This window comes from Podarcis melisellensis (genome assembly GCF_964234715.1).
Source record: "Podarcis melisellensis genome assembly, chromosome: 2".
Lineage (NCBI taxonomy): Eukaryota > Metazoa > Chordata > Lepidosauria > Squamata > Lacertidae > Podarcis > Podarcis melisellensis.
This window is the reverse complement of record NC_138529.1, coordinates 103,799,957-103,818,271: the sequence shown is the minus strand read 5'-3', so window position 1 is coordinate 103,818,271 and position 18,315 is coordinate 103,799,957. Positions and strand designations below refer to the sequence as shown.

The 18,315-nt window shown below is 47.7% G+C and overlaps 1 protein-coding gene across 2 annotated transcripts in view; it reads left to right on the top strand.

Moving 5' to 3' along the window:
* The window catches only part of IL17RC (interleukin 17 receptor C), a 40,955-nt gene extending 23,584 nt beyond the window's left edge, over window positions 1-17,371 (top strand). Inside the window, exons 9-19 of one of the 2 annotated variants that reach the window (XM_081901788.1) lie at window positions 107-166; window positions 1,705-1,768; window positions 2,260-2,447; window positions 3,880-3,930; window positions 4,925-4,970; window positions 5,778-5,908; window positions 6,031-6,090; window positions 10,631-10,688; window positions 12,076-12,171; window positions 14,309-14,347; window positions 15,029-17,371. In XM_081901788.1, coding sequence (XP_081757914.1) covers window positions 107-166; window positions 1,705-1,768; window positions 2,260-2,447; window positions 3,880-3,930; window positions 4,925-4,970; window positions 5,778-5,908; window positions 6,031-6,090; window positions 10,631-10,688; window positions 12,076-12,171; window positions 14,309-14,347; window positions 15,029-15,702 — 1,467 coding nt within the window. In that variant the 3' untranslated portion in view covers window positions 15,703-17,371. The remainder of the gene's footprint in view (window positions 1-106; window positions 167-1,704; window positions 1,769-2,259; window positions 2,448-3,879; window positions 3,931-4,924; window positions 4,971-5,777; window positions 5,909-6,030; window positions 6,091-10,630; window positions 10,689-12,075; window positions 12,172-14,308; window positions 14,348-15,028) is intronic. The other variant, XM_081901789.1, reaches the window with a different exon arrangement.
* The last annotated feature ends 944 nt before the right edge of the window (window positions 17,372-18,315 follow it).

The window sequence follows — 18,315 nt, the reverse complement described above, 5'->3', positions numbered from 1 at the left end:
TTAGAATTCTTACAACAGTGTCTAGGGGCAGGAAGAATTTGAGACCAGGCAAGCTTTTTCTCTCTAAGCTGCTCTCACTCACGTCACTTCCCTGTCTTGTATTTAGACCGGAAACGAGAATGTGAGCTTGCCTATCGACCAGGTGTTACCCTGTCTCTGCGTGGAGGTAAGGATTTTTACACACACCACAAAGTTTCCCCCCTCGCTATACACCCGATGCACGTTTAACTTTAAATAAGTGTATGCCTTCCCCCAGAGAATCCTGGGAATGGTAGTTTATCCTAGCAGAGCCACAACACCCAGCATTCCTAGCTGAACTACAGTTCCCAGGATTCTGTGCAGGAATCCTGCTTTCAGCATGCATTAAATTAATGCTTTCAGCATGCATTAAATGTGCGATGCAGTTGCAGTGTTCTAAGCCATACCCTTTCTCACATTATGACAACAGTGGGAAACTTGTGGTCCTCCAGGTTTTGTTGAACTACAGCTCCCATCACCCCTGATCCTTGACCATGCTTTCTGAGGCTGATGGGAGAGCCACCAGCTTGTCACCTGCGACAAGTTTGATTTGACTATGGCCCAGCTGCTAATGTCCTAAAATAGTGGGTTAAGGTTTAAGTCTGACTAGAACCCTGATTTTTTTAACAGAATTTTAATCCCAGTTTTCATACATGAATCATACATGAACATAGCAATTTATCGGAGTAAGTCCTGGGTCTTACTGGGTCTCCGGACCTTTGACGGTCTACTGATCCCTGTGCCAACACTGTGATTGCTTCCCCGCTGCCACCAACCCATTTCTCTCGGGCACACACAGAGTCCAGACAGTTGTTAACATTAAACCAAATAAACAAGTTTATTTTATAAGCATTAACAAGTTTATGGTTTCAGATAATTTTTCTTGTCAGTTTCTTTATTTTAGTTTCATTACCGGCCTATACCAACTGTCTATCTGACTCCTCTTAACAGATTCTCTCACTCTCTCACATCAAATTATCCCAACCCACAGACTTATCCTCCCTCTCTTTTCTGTAACACCTGACTGACTCCTTAACAACACTAACTCTAACTCTAACTCCTCCCCTTGGGTTCCCACTTGCCAATCACTTCGCACTCAATTAACCCTCTCCTTATGACCAGCATGATGTCACCTAGGAGGGCAAGAGCCACCGTCCTTATACTTTTTTCCCCTTCAATTTCTTCATGAGTAACAGCATTTTTGGAATACCTCAAACCTGGTGATGCAAGTCCCTAAATGGTGCTCTGGTTTGAGCCGTGGTTATTTCCAGGACTTAAGGGCTGGTTTACAAGTTACAGTCTTACCTTGGTTGGCAAACGGAATCTGTTCCAGAAGTCCATTTGACTTCCCAAAAACGTTCGAAAACCAAGCTGCAGCTTCCGATTGGCTGCAGGACCTTCCTGTACTCAAGCAGAAGCCGCGTGGGATGTTTGGCTTCCAAAAAAAGTTTGCAAACCAGAACACTCACTTCCCGATTTGCGGCATTCGAAAACCAAGGTACGACTGTACTTTCACCCAGATGACCTTGAGAAGAAGCGTAATGGCTGAGGACACCATGTGGTAAGCTGCATGTGCACAGCCATTCACCAGGTGATTTCTCTCTCCCCCCCCCCCCCACATTACACACACGACTGCACATCTTCCTCGCATTTGGCCTCTTATTCTATTGGGTATTGTGTTCATAGGTCTGGCCCAACGTCGGAAACCAAGAAGATTCGCCCCGAACTCACCTGTGCCCCTTTTCAAGCGGTATGCGTTTTTTTAAAAAAATCCAGTCCACATCGGACCCAGAATTTCAAAAAGTGAAAATGTTAGCATTAACTTGGGGGGTGTTCTTCTGGGCCAGTCATGCCATTAGGCAGAAGGGAACATCTACCTCAGGCGGCAGGAAGCCGCTGAAGTGCAGGGAGTCTCAAGGTGGTGTCGAAGGTCAGGTGTGTGTGTCTCAGGTAGGCTTCTTTGTGTCGCCTGCCCTAGGCCAACCTCTTACCATCAGGTGTGGTGAGGGATGCTGGCCAAAGCAGGATTTAGCAGGCATCTTTTTGTACCGAGCGTGGGGAGAAGGGGGTGGGTTTGACATCTTGTTCTTCACCTCAGGCAGCAAACTGTCCTAGGCCGGCCCTGAACATGTTGACAGAGGAGGACTTGCCATGGTTATGTGTACTTTGGGAGGGAGAGCGGAGGGTGTGTATGAAGGACATTCTCGCCTGTTATTACAAAGACTTGACTTCCTGTTCCAGATGCTGAGGCCTTGTCCAGGGCCTGGGAACAGAGCCATCTGAAAATTAAAACCTTTGAGGGGACGCTGACCTGCTCTCTCTCTGCACCGTGCGACCTCCCAGGGGAGCTGGTTCCCTGCTGGAGGGGGGCACCCCATGCCTTTTGCCACCCACTGCACCCCCAGCTGCACCTGGCCCTCACCCCACAAGTGAGTAGAGCAAGTGGGGCGGGGAAAGGAGATGTGGGCGAGATGGCAAGTGTGGATTGTGTGGAGTCCAGTAAGTCTCCAGACCCTCCAACAGTCTTCCAATGAAAAGAGGGACATCCTATTCAATAATAGTAATAATACCCCACCAATCTGACTGGGTTGCCCTAGCCACTCTGGGCAGCTTCCAACATATTTAAAAACACAATAAAACATAAAACATTTTTAAAAATACTTCCCTATACAGGGCTGCTTGCAGATGTCTTCTAAAGGCTGGATAGTTACTTATCTGCGTGGCTCTCAGGGGTCCATACACTCAGATGAAAATACAATGGTACATCAGGTTAAGAACTTAATTCGTTCTGGAGGTCCGTTCTTAACCTGAAACTGTTCTTAACCTGAGGTACCACTTTAGCTAATGGGGCCTCCTGCTGCCGTCGTGCCGCTGCCGTGCTATTTCTGTCCTCATCCTGAAGCAAAGTTCTTAACCCAAGGTACTATTTCTGGGTTAGCGGAGTCTGTAACCTGAAGCGTCTGTAACCCGAGGTACCACTGTAGGGACATCCAAGATGAGCGCCACTACCCCAGAGTCATCCATGACTGGACCAAACAGTCAGGGGTCCCTTTACCTTTTTAAGGCCTTTACCTTTACCTTTAAGGCAAAGCAGGGCATTCTGGGATCAAATCAGAAACCGGGATGGCTTCTGTAAAACCCTGGAAAATAAGGGGAAACTTGGAGGGTCTAAGGATTCAGGCTGCTTATGCGATGTAGGCACGATCAGTTAAATATCCTGCAAATGGCCCCTTTCAGTGAAAAGGTGGTGGTGATCCAGGAGGCCAGTTTTTGGAGAATTAACTCAGAGGTATGGCCTGGATGGGAAGGTTGGAGTTACTACTTTGTACAGGCTCCCGGGCCTCAGAAAGGAAGAAGAATGTTTGATTTGCCATTAACTTGGCTTGCAGTGAGTTCCTAGTGAGAAGTCTTGTCACTTGCAGAGGGCTTTCGAGCTCAAGCTGAGGACCACATCAGCCCCAGAGCTGCAGATCGCCCACCTGCGTTCTGTGGAAATGTGGACATTATGGGACATCTACGTGTTACAGTTGGGATGGGGGAGCCTGGTGCCCTCCAGATGTCCTTGGGACGACCCCCCCCTACTATTGGCCCTGCCAGTTGGGGCTGATGGGAGTTGGAGTCCAACAACATTATAGGGCCACTGGTTCCTCATTCCTGTGTTACGGGACTGTGGTGTGCTGGGATAAGAAGCAACCCTTCAAACCAGGAGCATCTGGCAGCAGGCCTAAAGCGTTTGAGGCATTTGCACCAGGAGTTCCCTTCCGATGGGTAGTGGCTAGGTTGGTGGTGAAGACATGGGCACGGATGGATGTGCAAGTGAGCTGTGAGTTTTGTGACTGTAACTCTTTCCAAACCTCTTAGGTGCCGCAGGAGTTCCCAGGACTGACACCCCACCCCAACCTCTGTGTGCAGGTAGGACCCACGTAATTAACAATCCACGTAATTGCAGTCCATTCAAGAACAATGGCTAAGCCTCTATTGTCCAGCTCCCTGAGGTCCAGCATAATGTTGGCTTGCTGTCTTAAGGCATTTTGAAAGTCAGAATTGGGCTCCTCTTTCACTGTTCTTATCTGGAGCTCATTCTTTTTAGTGACCCGCAGAGAAAGAGACCAAAGAGAATTTCCTTACTAGAGTGATTCCTTACTAGAGTGGCAAAGGTGTAGTGGTGGTAGGTCAGCCATGGGGACTGGTAGGGAGGCAGAAGGCAGGGAGACCAATAGGAGGTGACGCCAAAGAGCCAATGACAGGCAGAGCCACCTGCTTCTAGTTTTGCCCCCAGTCTCCTCCCTGCTTGGGTCTACAAGGACAGAACTGAACCGAGGAGGAGGAAGCTGCCAGCCCCCTGGACTATTTCTAAGCAGGCAGGTCTGCAGATCAGGAGGCTGACTGGGGCAGACTGAGTTTGATGGGGCAGTGTCCTGTTCACTCTGATTGCCAACCTCTGCTGTAAAGGTGGCCTGATCTCTCGACCTCCTGTCTTTAATTTCCTTATCACAAAATGTCCAGTCAGGGTATTGGGGGGGGCGGGAAGGGTTTGCTGCGCTGCTCCCCGACCTGGATGCACAGAACGCACCTTGTTTTAGAGGGGGAGAACAAGAAAAAAAAATCTCCCCCTCTTTGCGCAGCGCCCCTTCAGCGAAGCGGGAGGAGAAATGGAAGGGGCTCCGTTTCTCCTGCCGCTTCGCTGAAGGGGCGCTGAGCAGAGAGGGGGAGATTTTTTTTTTCTTGTTCTCCCCCTCTAAAACAAGGTGCGTCCTATGGTCCAGGGCATCCTATAGAGCGAAAAATATGGTAAGCCGATGTCTTTCAAATCTGCCTTAGCCTTCCATTTCTGGCTAGGTGCCTCCAGGAAAAACTCAAGGGCGTGACAGGACCTCCTACTGACACATGCTTTCCCTTTGTGCAGGTCAGGAGCAATGGAAACACCTGCCTCCAAAGCTGTCTGCAGGAAGGTGAGTGCCACAGTGGTCTCTGAGCGCCAGACTAGACTAGACTAGACTAGAGGTATTTAACCTAACTCTGAATGGCAGTGGCTGGGAATGGCAGCCTTCTTGTGCTCATGTCCAGTTTACAGGCTTCTCACAAGCATCTAGTCGGCCACAGGATACCGGACTAGATGGGCCTTGGGCCTGATCCAGCAGGATCTTCTTATATTCTTTCTCTCCCCCCCCCCCATAATTTTTATTGATTTTCATACAATTTAACAAAATTCAGTTCTATTTCAATACAATATTCCCTTAACGTTTTGACTTCGCGTCCTTACTTCCATGACGTTTCTGTTCAAATCCTTTATCAGCTGCCTTAAATGTACTCCTTATTTCTATATCCTACATTAACATTCCTTTTATCATTCTCATTCCTCTGCTTATACAGTGGACACTCAGGTTGCGAACGTGATCCGTGCGGGAAGCACGTTCGCAACCTGCAGCGTTTGCAACCCGCAGCGCTGCATCTGCGCATGCGTGGGTTGCGATTCAGTGCTTCTGCGCATGCACAAAGCGCGATTTAGCGCTTCTGCGCATGCGCCGAAACCCGGAAGTAACCTGTTCCGGTACTTCCGGGTTCGGCGCAGTGCACAACCCGAAATCGCGCAATCTGAAGTGTCTGTAACCCGAGGTATGACTGTATTTCAAGTCCTGCCTGCGATTTCCATTTGACTACCAGAGCCCTTCTCATATATTCCCAAGAACGGAGATGAGATCCGTGGACTGATCCTGCGGCCAAGCTTTTCATTGAAGCTTTCTTTTCTCTTCCCCTAGATACCGCAGAAAGCCCTTGGCAAACCAAGCAACGTTTGCTGCTTCGGAAGACTGAGCATTCCCAAGGGAACTCTTCTACACATGTCTTTGAGGAGGGTACCTGGGTCCCCATCGCTCAAGCTGCCAGCACAGTAAGTTCTGGACTGCCACTCTTTTTTCCCTCCTGCTATGGTTCAGATGCTGTTCTATAGGTGGAGGCGGGGGGTGTAGCTGTGCAGCACTCACTGCATTTTCTTTTCCCTGTTCTCCACAGGGAAATGGGAATCTGGAGGTTGCCCTGCAGAGGGACTTGCAGTCAGGAGAGTGCACGAAGGTGAGAGCGGGGACGAGTGTCAGGAAGAGGGAGGGCATGCCTTTAGGAATTGCCACATGTTGTACGGTGTTGAGCTTGTTAGAATTCCTGCTCCGTGATTGCAGTTATGGGATTTTTGTCTATCACATGATGGTGTATGTTTTGACTCTCACAGAATGCTGAGAGTCTGGAGGCTCTTTGTAATTAGTTTTGCAATTTTCTTCTCCCGTGATGGAGTCACTGGAAACATTGTTCTGCTACTCTTGTTAGTCATTGGCTATTGGCTAATTGCTCCAGCTATATCATTCTTTATAAAAAAAACACCTTGTTCCTTTTAGGTATTTTAATGCATACCTTGGCACTCTTTAGAAATGCTTGGTTTGTGAGGTTATCTTAAACACACACTGGTTTAATGGTTGATCATATGACAAAGGCTTTGGGACATGGTACACAGCTTGGAATATGGCTGTAGGTGTGCAGATACCTGTTTACCATCTTATCTACATCAGGGACAGAGACTCCCTGGCTTTATACTGGTGCAGTAGTCGCCGAATCCTATGCCCACTTTGTTCAGTACAACAGTGGGGAATTGCACTGCTCCAAAAACCACCACCCCAGCATAGAGGTGTGCTCTTAGCAGAGAGGCAGCCTTGCATCGAGGAGCCTCTTGCTAAGAAAGGGGAACTCTGAAGACATGGAACGAATTCAGTACTCTGGAACGAATTCAGTACTTAACCTGAGGTACCACTGTACTGCTGCCAGGAGGGTTGCTCTTTACTAGGTAAAGGTAAAAGTACCCCTGACCATTAGGTCCAGTCACGGACAACTCTGGGGTTTCGGTGCTCATCTTGCTCTATAGGCCGAGGGAGCCGGTGTTTGTCCGCAGACAGCTTCCAGGTCATGTGGCCAGCATGACTAAGCCGCTTCTGGCGAACCAGAGCAGCACACAGAAACGCCATTTACCTTCCCACCGGAGCAGTACCTATTTATCTACTTGCACCTTGACGTGCTTTCAAACTGCTATGTGGGCAGGAGCTGGGACCGAACGGGAGCTCACCCCATCGCGGGGATTTGAACCGCCGACCTTCTGATCGGCAAGCCCTAGGCTCTGTGGCTTAGACCACAGCGCCACCCGTGTCACTGTGTAACTCTTGAACTAGAGTGTAACAAAAATGGGACACGCCCATGTCAGACATTTCTGGTATAAAAAGTTATAGCAGAAAATTACGGGATGTGCACTGATTGGAAACCGTATGCCTGCCCTGAAACTTCTGCAGGCTAAAAAGAGTGTTGAAAGCAGGATTGCACATAAACCACCATGAATGCATAATAATCAGGGTGCCTGGAGGGATCCTCTGTCTGGTCTTGATTAAGCATTTGTTCATATTTGTCTTGGGGCGGTCTTATGACAGTGAGCATTCGTTCGGATTGACATGTCTTCCCACAAGTCATTCGTTCACCCCCCACTTTTCAGTGCCTCTCCCCATCACTTTTCAAAGCACAGAAAACCTGTTTGTTTTTTAAGTGGATCCGCAGCACAAGAGAGGCGGAGGTGCTTTAATCCACATTTAATTGTGCAAACTGAAATTTCCCAGCGTGTGCTTGAAGCCCTCTCACAGAATGCTGAGATTCTGGAGGCTCTTTGCAATTAGTTTTGCAATTTTCTTCTCCCGTGATGGAGTCACTGGAAACATTGTTCTGCTACTCTTGTTAGTCATTGGCTATTGGCTAATTGCTCCAGCTGTATCATTCTTTATAAAAACACCTTGTTCCTTCAAGGTATTTTAATGCATACTTTGGCACTCTTTAGAAATGCTTGGTTTGTGAGGTTATCTTAAACACACACTGGTTTAATGGTTGATCATATGACAAAGGCTTTGGGACGTGTACACAGCTTGGGACATGGCTGTAGGTGTGCAGAAACCTGTTTACCATCTTATCAGGGACAGAGATTCCCTGGCTTTATACTGGTGCAGTAGTCGCCGAATCCTATGCCCACTTTGTTCAGTACAACAGTGGGGAATTGCACTGCTCTAAAAACCACTACCCCACCATAGAGGTGTGCTCTTAGCAGAGAGGCAGCCTTGCATTGAGCAGCCTCTTGCTAAGAAAGGGGAACTCTGAAGGCATGGAACAAGCTGGCTGGCAGTCAACTCAATCCACACCTTCAAGAGCTTCCAAGCAGAAGGGCTGTCCATTGCTGTGCAGCCTCACTGAGAAAGGAGAGCTTTGGAAGGCAGAGGTTGGGCTAGCCCAGTTAGAATTAGAATTCTTGCTCCGTGATTGCAGTCATGGGATTGTTGTTTATCACATGACGGTATATGTTTTGACTCCACAGAGTGGGAAGTGACGGAGACAGGATGTTTGTGTTACTGTGTTCCGTGAAGTGGGACTATTGTCCTTTGTTCTTTTTCTCTTTGCTGTCTGATGCTAGAGAGAGAGGGAGCCATGTTGCAGTGCTCCGTGTGTGTTTATATGTAAATAAAGTCGATTAGCCAAAATGCTGAGGTCTGTCACGCAAGCAGTGAAGACTCTGCGGATACTTAAGTGTGCCGATGTCTGTTGGCAACCGTCACTGTGATGTTCGGGCTGAAGAAAGCTTTTGAAGCTCCCGAACAATTGACCAGGAGGGAGGGAACATGCCAGTCGGGCATGTGTCTCTACCAAGGTCCTACTCGAGTGTAGGATGAGCTCCTGACAAGCCCAGGCATAGGCAAACTCGGCCCCCCAGATGTTTTGGGACTACAACTTCCATGATCCCCAGCTAACAGGACCAGTGGTCAAGGATGATGGGAACTGTAGTCCCAAAACATCTGGAGGGCCGAGTTTGCCTATGCCTGACCCAGTCTGCCAACCGACTCAGTCTGTGCCTTTAAAATCCTCAGTTGGGGAGGCTTTTACACTCTGGGCATCTTCCCAGCCCGAGAAGACGGAGGTTTGAAGGCCACACATCTCACTCCCACAAGCCAAAGTTTATTTGCTGGTCCCAACTTATATCATCAGTTTCAATACATCCCTTGTGGAGGTGTATCTCCTAAACAGACACATGGAGAATGAGGAAGCAGAAATATTTCTTGCTATCTATTCATGGCTGCTGGTGGCAGTGGCACACAGTGACATTTTTCTTAGGAGAATGAGCCCAGAGGCACCAGCTTGCAAGGGTGATTGTGAGTGCCAGAAGCTCCCTGGACTTTGGGAAGGAGGCACAGGATACTGGAGCCCTGCTGCATCCTTCCAAAGATGGGAGGGCTTTGGGGAAGTGGTGGGAGGGCTCTCGGAGCCTTTAGGGGACTAGCCTGGTCCCCCTACTCCACTGACCACATGCTGCTGGCTGGTGGTTGAAGTAACGGGACTCAGCCATGGGACCCAATCTGAGGTGAGCCAGGAGCTGTGCAAGGAAGTCACAACTGAAGGACTAGCAGGATCAGGATGCAAGCCAGAAGTCAGGACTAAAGGGATACAGGAACACGCCAGAAGATCCAGTTGGTCAAGGAAGGCTTATCTGGAACAGGAAGCCCTCTTATGCTGCTTCCTGCTGAGGGGATCCAATCCTGGGTGTAGTCAAGCTTGGGCTTGAAGATAATAAGCTGCCCACTCAGAGGCTGTGATGTGTAGTTTGCTGGTTCATTGTACAGGTATCTTTGTACTCCAAAGCTCCCAGTTCAAGGGCATCCTAAGGGTTATGATGGATGGCTGTCCTAGGCATCTTGGTGATTTGCATTTGATGTACAGTCGTAACTTGAAAGTCAAACGGAATCCCTTCCGGAAGTCCATTTGACATCCAAAACATTCAGAAACCAAAACGTGGCTTCTGATTGGCTGCAGGAAGCTCCTGCAGCCAATTGGAAGCCACGGAAACTCCATCAAACATTCGGCTTCCGGGTTTCGATCGTTCGGAAACCAAGTCATTTGAGACCCAAGGTACGGCAGTATTTAATTTATAACCAGTGCAGGAACAATCTCCTTAGAGATGTAACCTCCTCCTTTGGGCATTGTTCAGTAAAAGGTTGGGAGCTCCTGTAGTGTGGTAGCCAATAGATTTCCTCGCCTATTAACAGGCTCAGTAAGTGGCCTTGAGCTAGCCGTAACTCGTTTGCACCATGGTGCAATAATAATGCAGTGCCTTGCAGAGGTTGCTGTAAGGATGACTGATGTGTGAAGTGCTTTAAATGCTCCAGACCTGGGGTGGCTAACCTGTGGCCCTCTGGCTGGACTACAACTCCCATCAACCCCAGCCAACATGGTCCAGGATGATGGGAGTTGTAGTTCAGCAACATCTGGAAGGCCACATGCATAACTTCCACACAAACCAAGGAAGACACACTCTCAATAAACAGAGGTTGTTATATGTTACCTCCCCACAAACAAGAATTAAGAGCTCAATTAAGAGCGGATGTTGTATATTACCTCCAAGACTTGGTGCAAACAAATCGGGATGAATGCTTAATAAACATTCATTTCCAGAAGTGGAAGTGGCCTAAGATAGTTGCCAGGTGCTAGCTGTGTGACTCTGTGTTCCCAGGCAAACAAGACCATGAGCCAGCTGTTCTTTTATTTACAGGTATGGCGTTCAGAGGATGGTGAGAACCACGAGCTCTGGGCCTGTTCACTGGAGAAGTGTGAGTGCACCTGTGTCTGGGGCAACAGGGTTGCCTCCTTGGAGGAGAGGTGGCCTTGAATTCCTCCAAGGGCAACTGGGGAATAGAGGTTGCACAGGGGTTTGTTTATTTATTTATTTAGACCATTTCTATACCACTTCGCATCTAAAAATCAGTTTTAGTGGGGTACAGAAAGCGAATAATAATAATAATAATAATAATAATAATAATAATAATAATAATAAATTTATTATTTATACCCCACCCATCTGGCTGAGTTTCCCCAGCCGCTCTGGGCGATTTACAGCATATCTAAAAACATAATAAAAACATCAAGCATTAAAAACCTCCCGATACAGGGCTGTCTTCAGATGTCTTCTAAAAGCTGTGTAATTCTTTATCTCCTTGACATCTGAAGGGAGCGCGTTCCGCGGGGAGGGTGCCAATACCTAGAAGGCCCTCCTCTGCTTGATTGCTATAGCAACAGCTGCCACAAAAACACACGACAAAACCATTAACACAAATTACTAACAGATGTAAACAGAGAGCAATCCCTTCTCCTTCTGACACACCTTCCTACTCAATTCTTTTCTGCTTTCTGGCTCTGGCCCAGAGCTCCACCTGGGCTGTTGCCCTGGGCTCAAACAAACTCCCCCCCCCCGAATGTCACAACAAAGAGGATTCCTGGAACCTGCTGGCAACATCCAGACTCACTTTTACAGGCAGGCATGAATCAGGATGCACCATACAGAACCAGTTCCAGGCCATATCAGCTTTGGCAGGATGACTTTCCCAGGAGCTTCCAAAGGATGACAACTGGGACACCTCTCCACTCAGAGTTCTTTCTCTGCCACCCCCAACCCTGCTCCTCTTCCAGCTGCTTGCATAAGCTTGAAGAACACAAACCCCAGTTTGTGGGAGGTGGAGGAGGATGTAGCCATTGGATAGTCACTAAACAAACCACACGACTAAGGGCTCATCCACACTTGTCCTGTGCCTTGAAAGCATGTGTCCAAATGGTTTCCGCTCCTTGAAAAAAAACTGCTCTTTAGTGCTAAATTGGAGCAAACGTCCATCCAGAGAAAACCTGAATCGCTGTTTGCTCCGACTGAGCACTGAAGAACAGCTTTCCCCGGGAGAAAGCATCAAGGCAAGGAGAAGGGTGGATAAGTGCTCTCTCTCTCTTCAAGCCTGATAGGGTTGTTGACTTGGTCCCCAATTCCAGCGAGACAAGCACAGTACTTAAAGACTACATCTGGACTGGGAAGCTGCATTCTTCAATCTTAAAACCATTGGGTGCGGGGGGAATTGCCAGCCACTGAGCAGAGGGTGAAAGGGCCACGCGTTGCAGGAATGGGAACCGAAGATCACCCAATGATTCCTTCTCCCCTCCATGCTTTTCATGCAGATTTCCGAAGACGCTGGGCACTGGCCTGGATGATGGCTCTCCTGGGCTCCTGCTCTATCCTGCTTGTGCTGCTGCTCAAGAAAGAAGCACTGAAAGGTACGAGGCAGACTTTCTGTGGCTCCCAATGTGCTACCCACAACGGTTGCTTATCCCTTTCGATCTATCTCCTATATTCCCCCCAGTCATCCCAGCTTCTGCTTCACCCGCTGTGATATTATGAGCCTGCCTTACCTTTCCAACAGGGATGGATGAATCTTTTATCAGTTCCTCTCCAGCTCCTTGTTTTTTCTAGTATTAATTCCCATGTACCATATTTCCACATCACAGAAATTCAACAGCATTTCCGTGTGCATTTCTCCTACTGCACACATATTTGTATGCAGTTTGGCCTAAAATATGTATGATTGCAAGCCCTACTTGCTAGTGTGGTGTAGTGGTTAAGAGCGGTAGACTCGTAATCTGGTGAACCAGGTTCGCTTCCCCACTCCTCCACATGCAGCTCCTGGGTGACCTTGGGCCAGTCACACTTCTGTGAAGTCTCTCAGCCTCACTCACCTCACAGAGTGTTTGTTGTGAGGGAGGAAGGGAAAGGAGAATGTTAGCCACTTTCAGACTCCTTAAAGGTAAAGGGACCCCTGACCATTAGGTCCAGTCGTGGCCGACTCTGGGGTTGCGGCGCTCATCTCGCTTTATTGGCCGAGGGAGTCGGCGTACACCTTCCGGGTCATGTGGCCAGCATGACTAAGCCGCTTATGGCGAATCAGAGCAGCGCATGGAAATGCTGTTTACCTTCCCGCCAGAGCGGTACCTATTTATCTACTTGTACTCTGACGTGCTTTCGAACTGCTAGGTTGGCAGGAGCAGGGACTGAGCAACGGGAGCTCACCTCGTTGCGGGGATTTGAACCGTCGACCTTTTGATCGGCAAGCCCTAGGCTCAGTGGTTTAACCCACAGCACCACCCATGCTGTGATAAAGGGTAGTGATAAAGCGGGATAGCAAATCCAACCTCTTCTTCTTCTTCTCTACTAGAATGCACCACAAAATTCAGAGAAGTGTGAGTTTTGAAGGATAGCGATGTTTTGGTTCTCATGCAAATGGAGCCAAATTTCTCCCCCACCCCTGATTTCTCCAACCTTCTAAGGCTGTGCTTTCTTCAGCACTTCCCTGCTGCCTTGCGATCATCTGGGGGGAGAGCGCCCTCTTCTGACCCCTCCTGTAGCATAGCAGTGTCATTTACGGAAGAAAGCATTCAAAAGCTAAGACAACCTAAAGGTGGTCTTACGCATTCTTACAGATTAAAATGCTACCAGTTTATGTCGCCCCTTCACTCTGTTCCTTTCTGTGGCATGTCATGACTCAGAGTTGCCTTCCAGCAGGGTGTTTTCTTTCTCTTTTTTTTAATATTTATTAAAGATTTTCTTAATACAATAGAAAAAACAAACAAAATAACATATACTTTTACAATAACCATACTTTCTTCACTTCTTTGGACTTCCTCGCATCTCTTGTTCCTGCGTTCCAAATTTCCAAGCTTTACCCAGCAATTTATCACCTTGTTTCAATTCTTATATTATAATTTTCCAATATTGTATCCCTAATTTTAGATAATTTAACCCAGACCTTAAAAGCTTAATTTTAACATAATATTTATCCAAAATTTATCTTTTCTTATATTTTCATTTATCTTCATATTCCTTTTAGCTAGCTTATTGGTGCCATATTGTTAATAATCTTACATCTTTCTTAACATTCATACAATTTACAATATTTTTGTAAATAGTCCTTAAATTTCTTCCAGTCCTCCTCCACAGCCTCTTCTCCCAGGTCTCGGATTCTGCCAGTCATTTCTGCTAACTCCATATAGTCTATCAGTTGCATCTGCCATTCTTCCAGTGTGGGCAAATCTTGGGTTTTCCAGTGCTTGGCGACAAGTATCCTTGCTGCTGTTGTTGCATACATAAAAAATGTTCGGTCCTTCTTTAACACCCTCTGGCCGACGATGCCCAAAAGAAAGGCCTCTGCTTTCTTAGGGAAGGTATACTTAAATACCCTTTTCAACTCGTTATATATCATTTCCCAGAAAGCCTTAACTCTAGGGCAGGTCCACCAGAGGTGAAAGAACGTTCCTTCAGTTTCTTTACATTTCCTCAGCAGGGTGTTTTCTTTTCATGCCTGCCTGTCCTCTTGATTGAAGAGCTCTCTCTGACATCCCTTTCCCCCCCATCCCACAGGATGGCTCAGGATCCTGAAAGAAGATTACAGTTCTGGAGGTAAGACAACAAAGGGTTTCGTAGCATGTAAAGACTAGCAAATACAGTTTGGCGTCAGCTTTCATGGATTAGAGTCCACTTTGTCAGATGCACAAAGTGTTATTCTCAGCTGGTGTTATCACACATGGGTAGAGAAGGAAAGAAACAATAGTTCAAAGTTTTGTTGAACGGCAATTAAATGCGAAAGGTGCAGCCTGCAACAATTCACCTAGAGTTGTTATGTTTGCAGAGTCAGCCCAGTCACCCTTCACGAGAGCAGTGATAAGTGGTTGTGCAATTTACTAAGTACAGTGGTCTCTCGGGTTAAGTACTTAATTCGTTCCGGAGGTCCGAATTTCTGGGTTAGCGGAGTCTGTAACCTGAAGCATATGTAACCTGAAGAGTATGTAACCCGATGCACCACTGTTAATTAATATTTGTTGTGGGAACACCCAATAGAATTCCAGGAAGGCTCATGGTAGGGCCAGAGAGAGGAGAGTCCCGAGGGCCATAGATAAGAGTTCTGGAGGGCCGCATTCTCCAATAGAAAAAGAGAGCGTTTGACGATTGCTTGAGAGTTAGGATGAGAAGTTTGGCCTTGGACATACTGAGCTTTGGAATGGCAAGGTGCACGAGTGGCTGATCATTATCTACGGAAGACCAAGACATGGACAAACGCCCTCTCTCTTTCTTCTCTGCCAGGAGCGCTTCGGGGACAGCACATCCTCGTTCTCTATTCTCCCGACCATGCTAGCTTTGAGCGCCTGGTGGGCACCCTGGCTGGCGCACTGGCTCGGCTACAGCTGACTGTATCCCTGGAGCTGTGGAGCCGTGGGGAGCTGAGATCCCTGGGGCCCATGCAGTGGCTCCATGCTCAGCGGCACCGAGTCCTGCAAGAAGGCGGAGCCGTGGTGCTGCTTTTTTCCCGCGGCGCCAGAGCTGCTTGTTCGGAGTGGCTGGGTTGGGAGCATCAAGACAGACTGCCGGCCACCAAGCCTGACAGCACTTTCTTGGCCTCTCTGAACTGCATCCTGCCAGACTTCCTGGCTGGGAAATCCAGGGACCGGTATATGGTCGCCTGCTTTGAGGAGCTCTTCCCTGCAGACCAGATCCCTGCGCTTTTCCGTTCGGCACCTGTCTACTCTCTGCCGTCGCAGCTCTTCAACTTCCTGCTAGCGCTGGCTGGCCCCGATGTGGGCCAGGAGAAGAGGAACAGCCTCAGGAGACACGCGGTGTGGATCGGCAAGAGTCTGGAGGATGCGGTGAGGGACTGCCGGGAAAAGGAGCCAAGCTGGCGTTATCCACCACTGCTGCCTCCCCAGTCTGACGACACACAGCTGACGGGGGCCAGCATTCACCCTTCCGTAGAGTCCTGAGAGGAAAAGCTTTCAGAAGTTGGCTGCGTTGGGGGCCCTGTGTGGTTCCAGGAAGTTAAGCGGAATGCATGGACATGAAGGCTCCGTGTTGATCCATCACTGGCCAGCCTGCTCCCAGTAGCCGTGGATAGCTGGACCATGTGAACGGATGCATTTGGGCACAGCAGTGAAGTGGATAGGTGTATCCCTGTGGAGTGCAAGATGTGTGTGTATTAGCTTGTTTGGAAAGATCCTGACATTTTGCTACCAAGTGTGCAACTACTGAATATTTACCATGCTTGCAAGAACGGAGGAATCTCATCTATACGGGCAAGTACCGTATACGAAGGGCAACCAACATGGGTGCCTGTTGCTTTCATGCTCTGGTTAGGAACCCATAGAGTAGGGGGAGCTGGGAGCCTCCAGATGTTCTTAGCTTCCCATCTTCTCTGACCATTGGCCAATCTGGCTGGGGCTGATGGAAGTCAAAGTCTAACATTCCCCATTCTTGCTTGAGAGGCATCTGATTGGCTGGTTGCTTCTGGAAACAGAAGATTTTTTATATTTATTATTTATTAGATTTGTGCATCACCCTTCATCCCAGGGCGGTTCACAACAGAGAAATGCAAAACGAGAAAACAAAACACATATTTGGCCCCTAGCCCAATTCAGCATGACGTGTCCTTAAGATTCCTAACTGGACTTAATGGTGAGATAGCTGCTGAGCTTCACTCAATACGATGAGAAGGATGATGTTTTTTAAAGTGGGAGGGTCTTTTTTAGGGAACAGCATCTAGAAAAACCCTAAACTTTTCTCTAATCCCTACCAGTATGCGTTTTATCTGAGCCAAAGAGTGGAACGTAAACACATTAAGGCAAGACTTTCCACTGTAGGTTCTCAGTTGTGGGATATCTATTTAAGCAATATTATATTCTTTTTTTGGGAGGGGGGAAGTATATTTCATTCTCTAGGGTAGCTTTCCTCAACCTGCTACCCTCCAGATGTTGGAGTCCAACTCCCATAATCCCTGACCACTGGCCATGCTGGCTGAAGCTGATAGGAGTTGTAGTCCATATAAAATTACATTTGCAATTATTTTTGAAAGGCAATTGCATCAAAATACTGGACCACCTCTCTCCAAATGAACCAATCCAGCCCCGGCGATTATAATCTGAGGCCCTTCTTTGGTCTGGAAGGTGGCAACACGAGAAGAGGCCTTTTCCGTGATGGCTCCTCGTTTGTGGAATGCTCTCCCCAGGGAGGTTCGCCTGGAGCCTTCACTACATATCTTTAGGCACCAGGCGAGAACATTTCTCCAAAACCAGTCCTTGGGCTGATTAACAATCTATGACTTTTTAAATGTCTTGGTGAGAAGGTTTGCTTTTGTTTTAGTATGTATTTTGTGTTCTCATTTGTATTTTCCTGTTGTGAACCGCCCCAGGATCTTTGGATGAAAGGTGGCATTCAAATTCAAGTTCAAATTCAAATAATAATAGCCCCAAAATATATAACAGGCACCAAGCTGGGACTTTGTCCATCAGGAAACAGACCATGCTTGAACTGTGGGGTTGTTTTTGTGGTTGTTGTTTTTTATTGTTGTTGTTGTTTTTCAAAAAAGCCACCTTAATCTTCTGAAAAATAGGTTGGATATCACTTTTTAAACTAAATAAATAAATGCCCTATCATCCATGTCTTCTTCCCCTTCTGTTCCTCTATCTTCCTCTATTTCTTCTGAGCAGCTGCTGGCACAGTGAGCAAATTAATCACAAAGAAACATGCTATATGTTGTAGTCATAATTGCATGCAAATATCTTTTTGACCTGCTTCCAAACTAGAGTGGAAGTAGCAGGCAGCTTCCGGGCTCAGGTTACTGGAAGGGCTACAGCATGCAAACTGGATCTTGCCAGTTCTTTTGGGGGTGGCCGGCACTATGGGACTCTTTTGGGCTCCCCCACATCCGGCGTTGTTGAGTCAATAAACTGGTGATTTAATAATGCAGCTTCAGAATTCTATGTTCTCCAGAGCCCTGTCTAGCATCCCATCTGAACCTTGTCCAATTTGCATTGTTTCACACCCCGGTTAGGCCTTGCCTTGCTGCCCTGCAGAACACAACACCCGTTTGACAAGACAACAGGTCCACCTAGTTTAGTGTCCTCTTCCCCACAGTGGCTGACCGGGGGGTGCTTTCAGGTTGCGTAAATTATAGTTTACTGGCTGGCCTTGCACAACAAACTCACTTCCCTAAAATATCCATCACACTGTAACAAAGTGTTTTCCAGCACTGAAACTTAAATTCTGATTTCACAATGAAGCTCATCTCCCCTCCATCCTGCCCTGACCTGTCTATGTTTTCACAGTTGCAAGATTTGGCAAAATCACAAAGCACTGTGAAATCCTTATCGGCTGTACAGTGGTACCTTGGGTTAAGTACTTAATTTGTTCCGGAGGTCCGTTCTTAACCTGAAACTGTTCTTAACCTGAAGCACCACTTTAGCTAATGGGGCCTCCTGCTGCTGCCGCGCCACCAGAGCACAATTTCTGTTCTAATCCTGAAGCAAAAGTTCTTAACCTGAGGTAATATTTCTGGGTTAGCGAAGTCTGTAACCTGAAGCATATGTAACCTAAAGCGTATG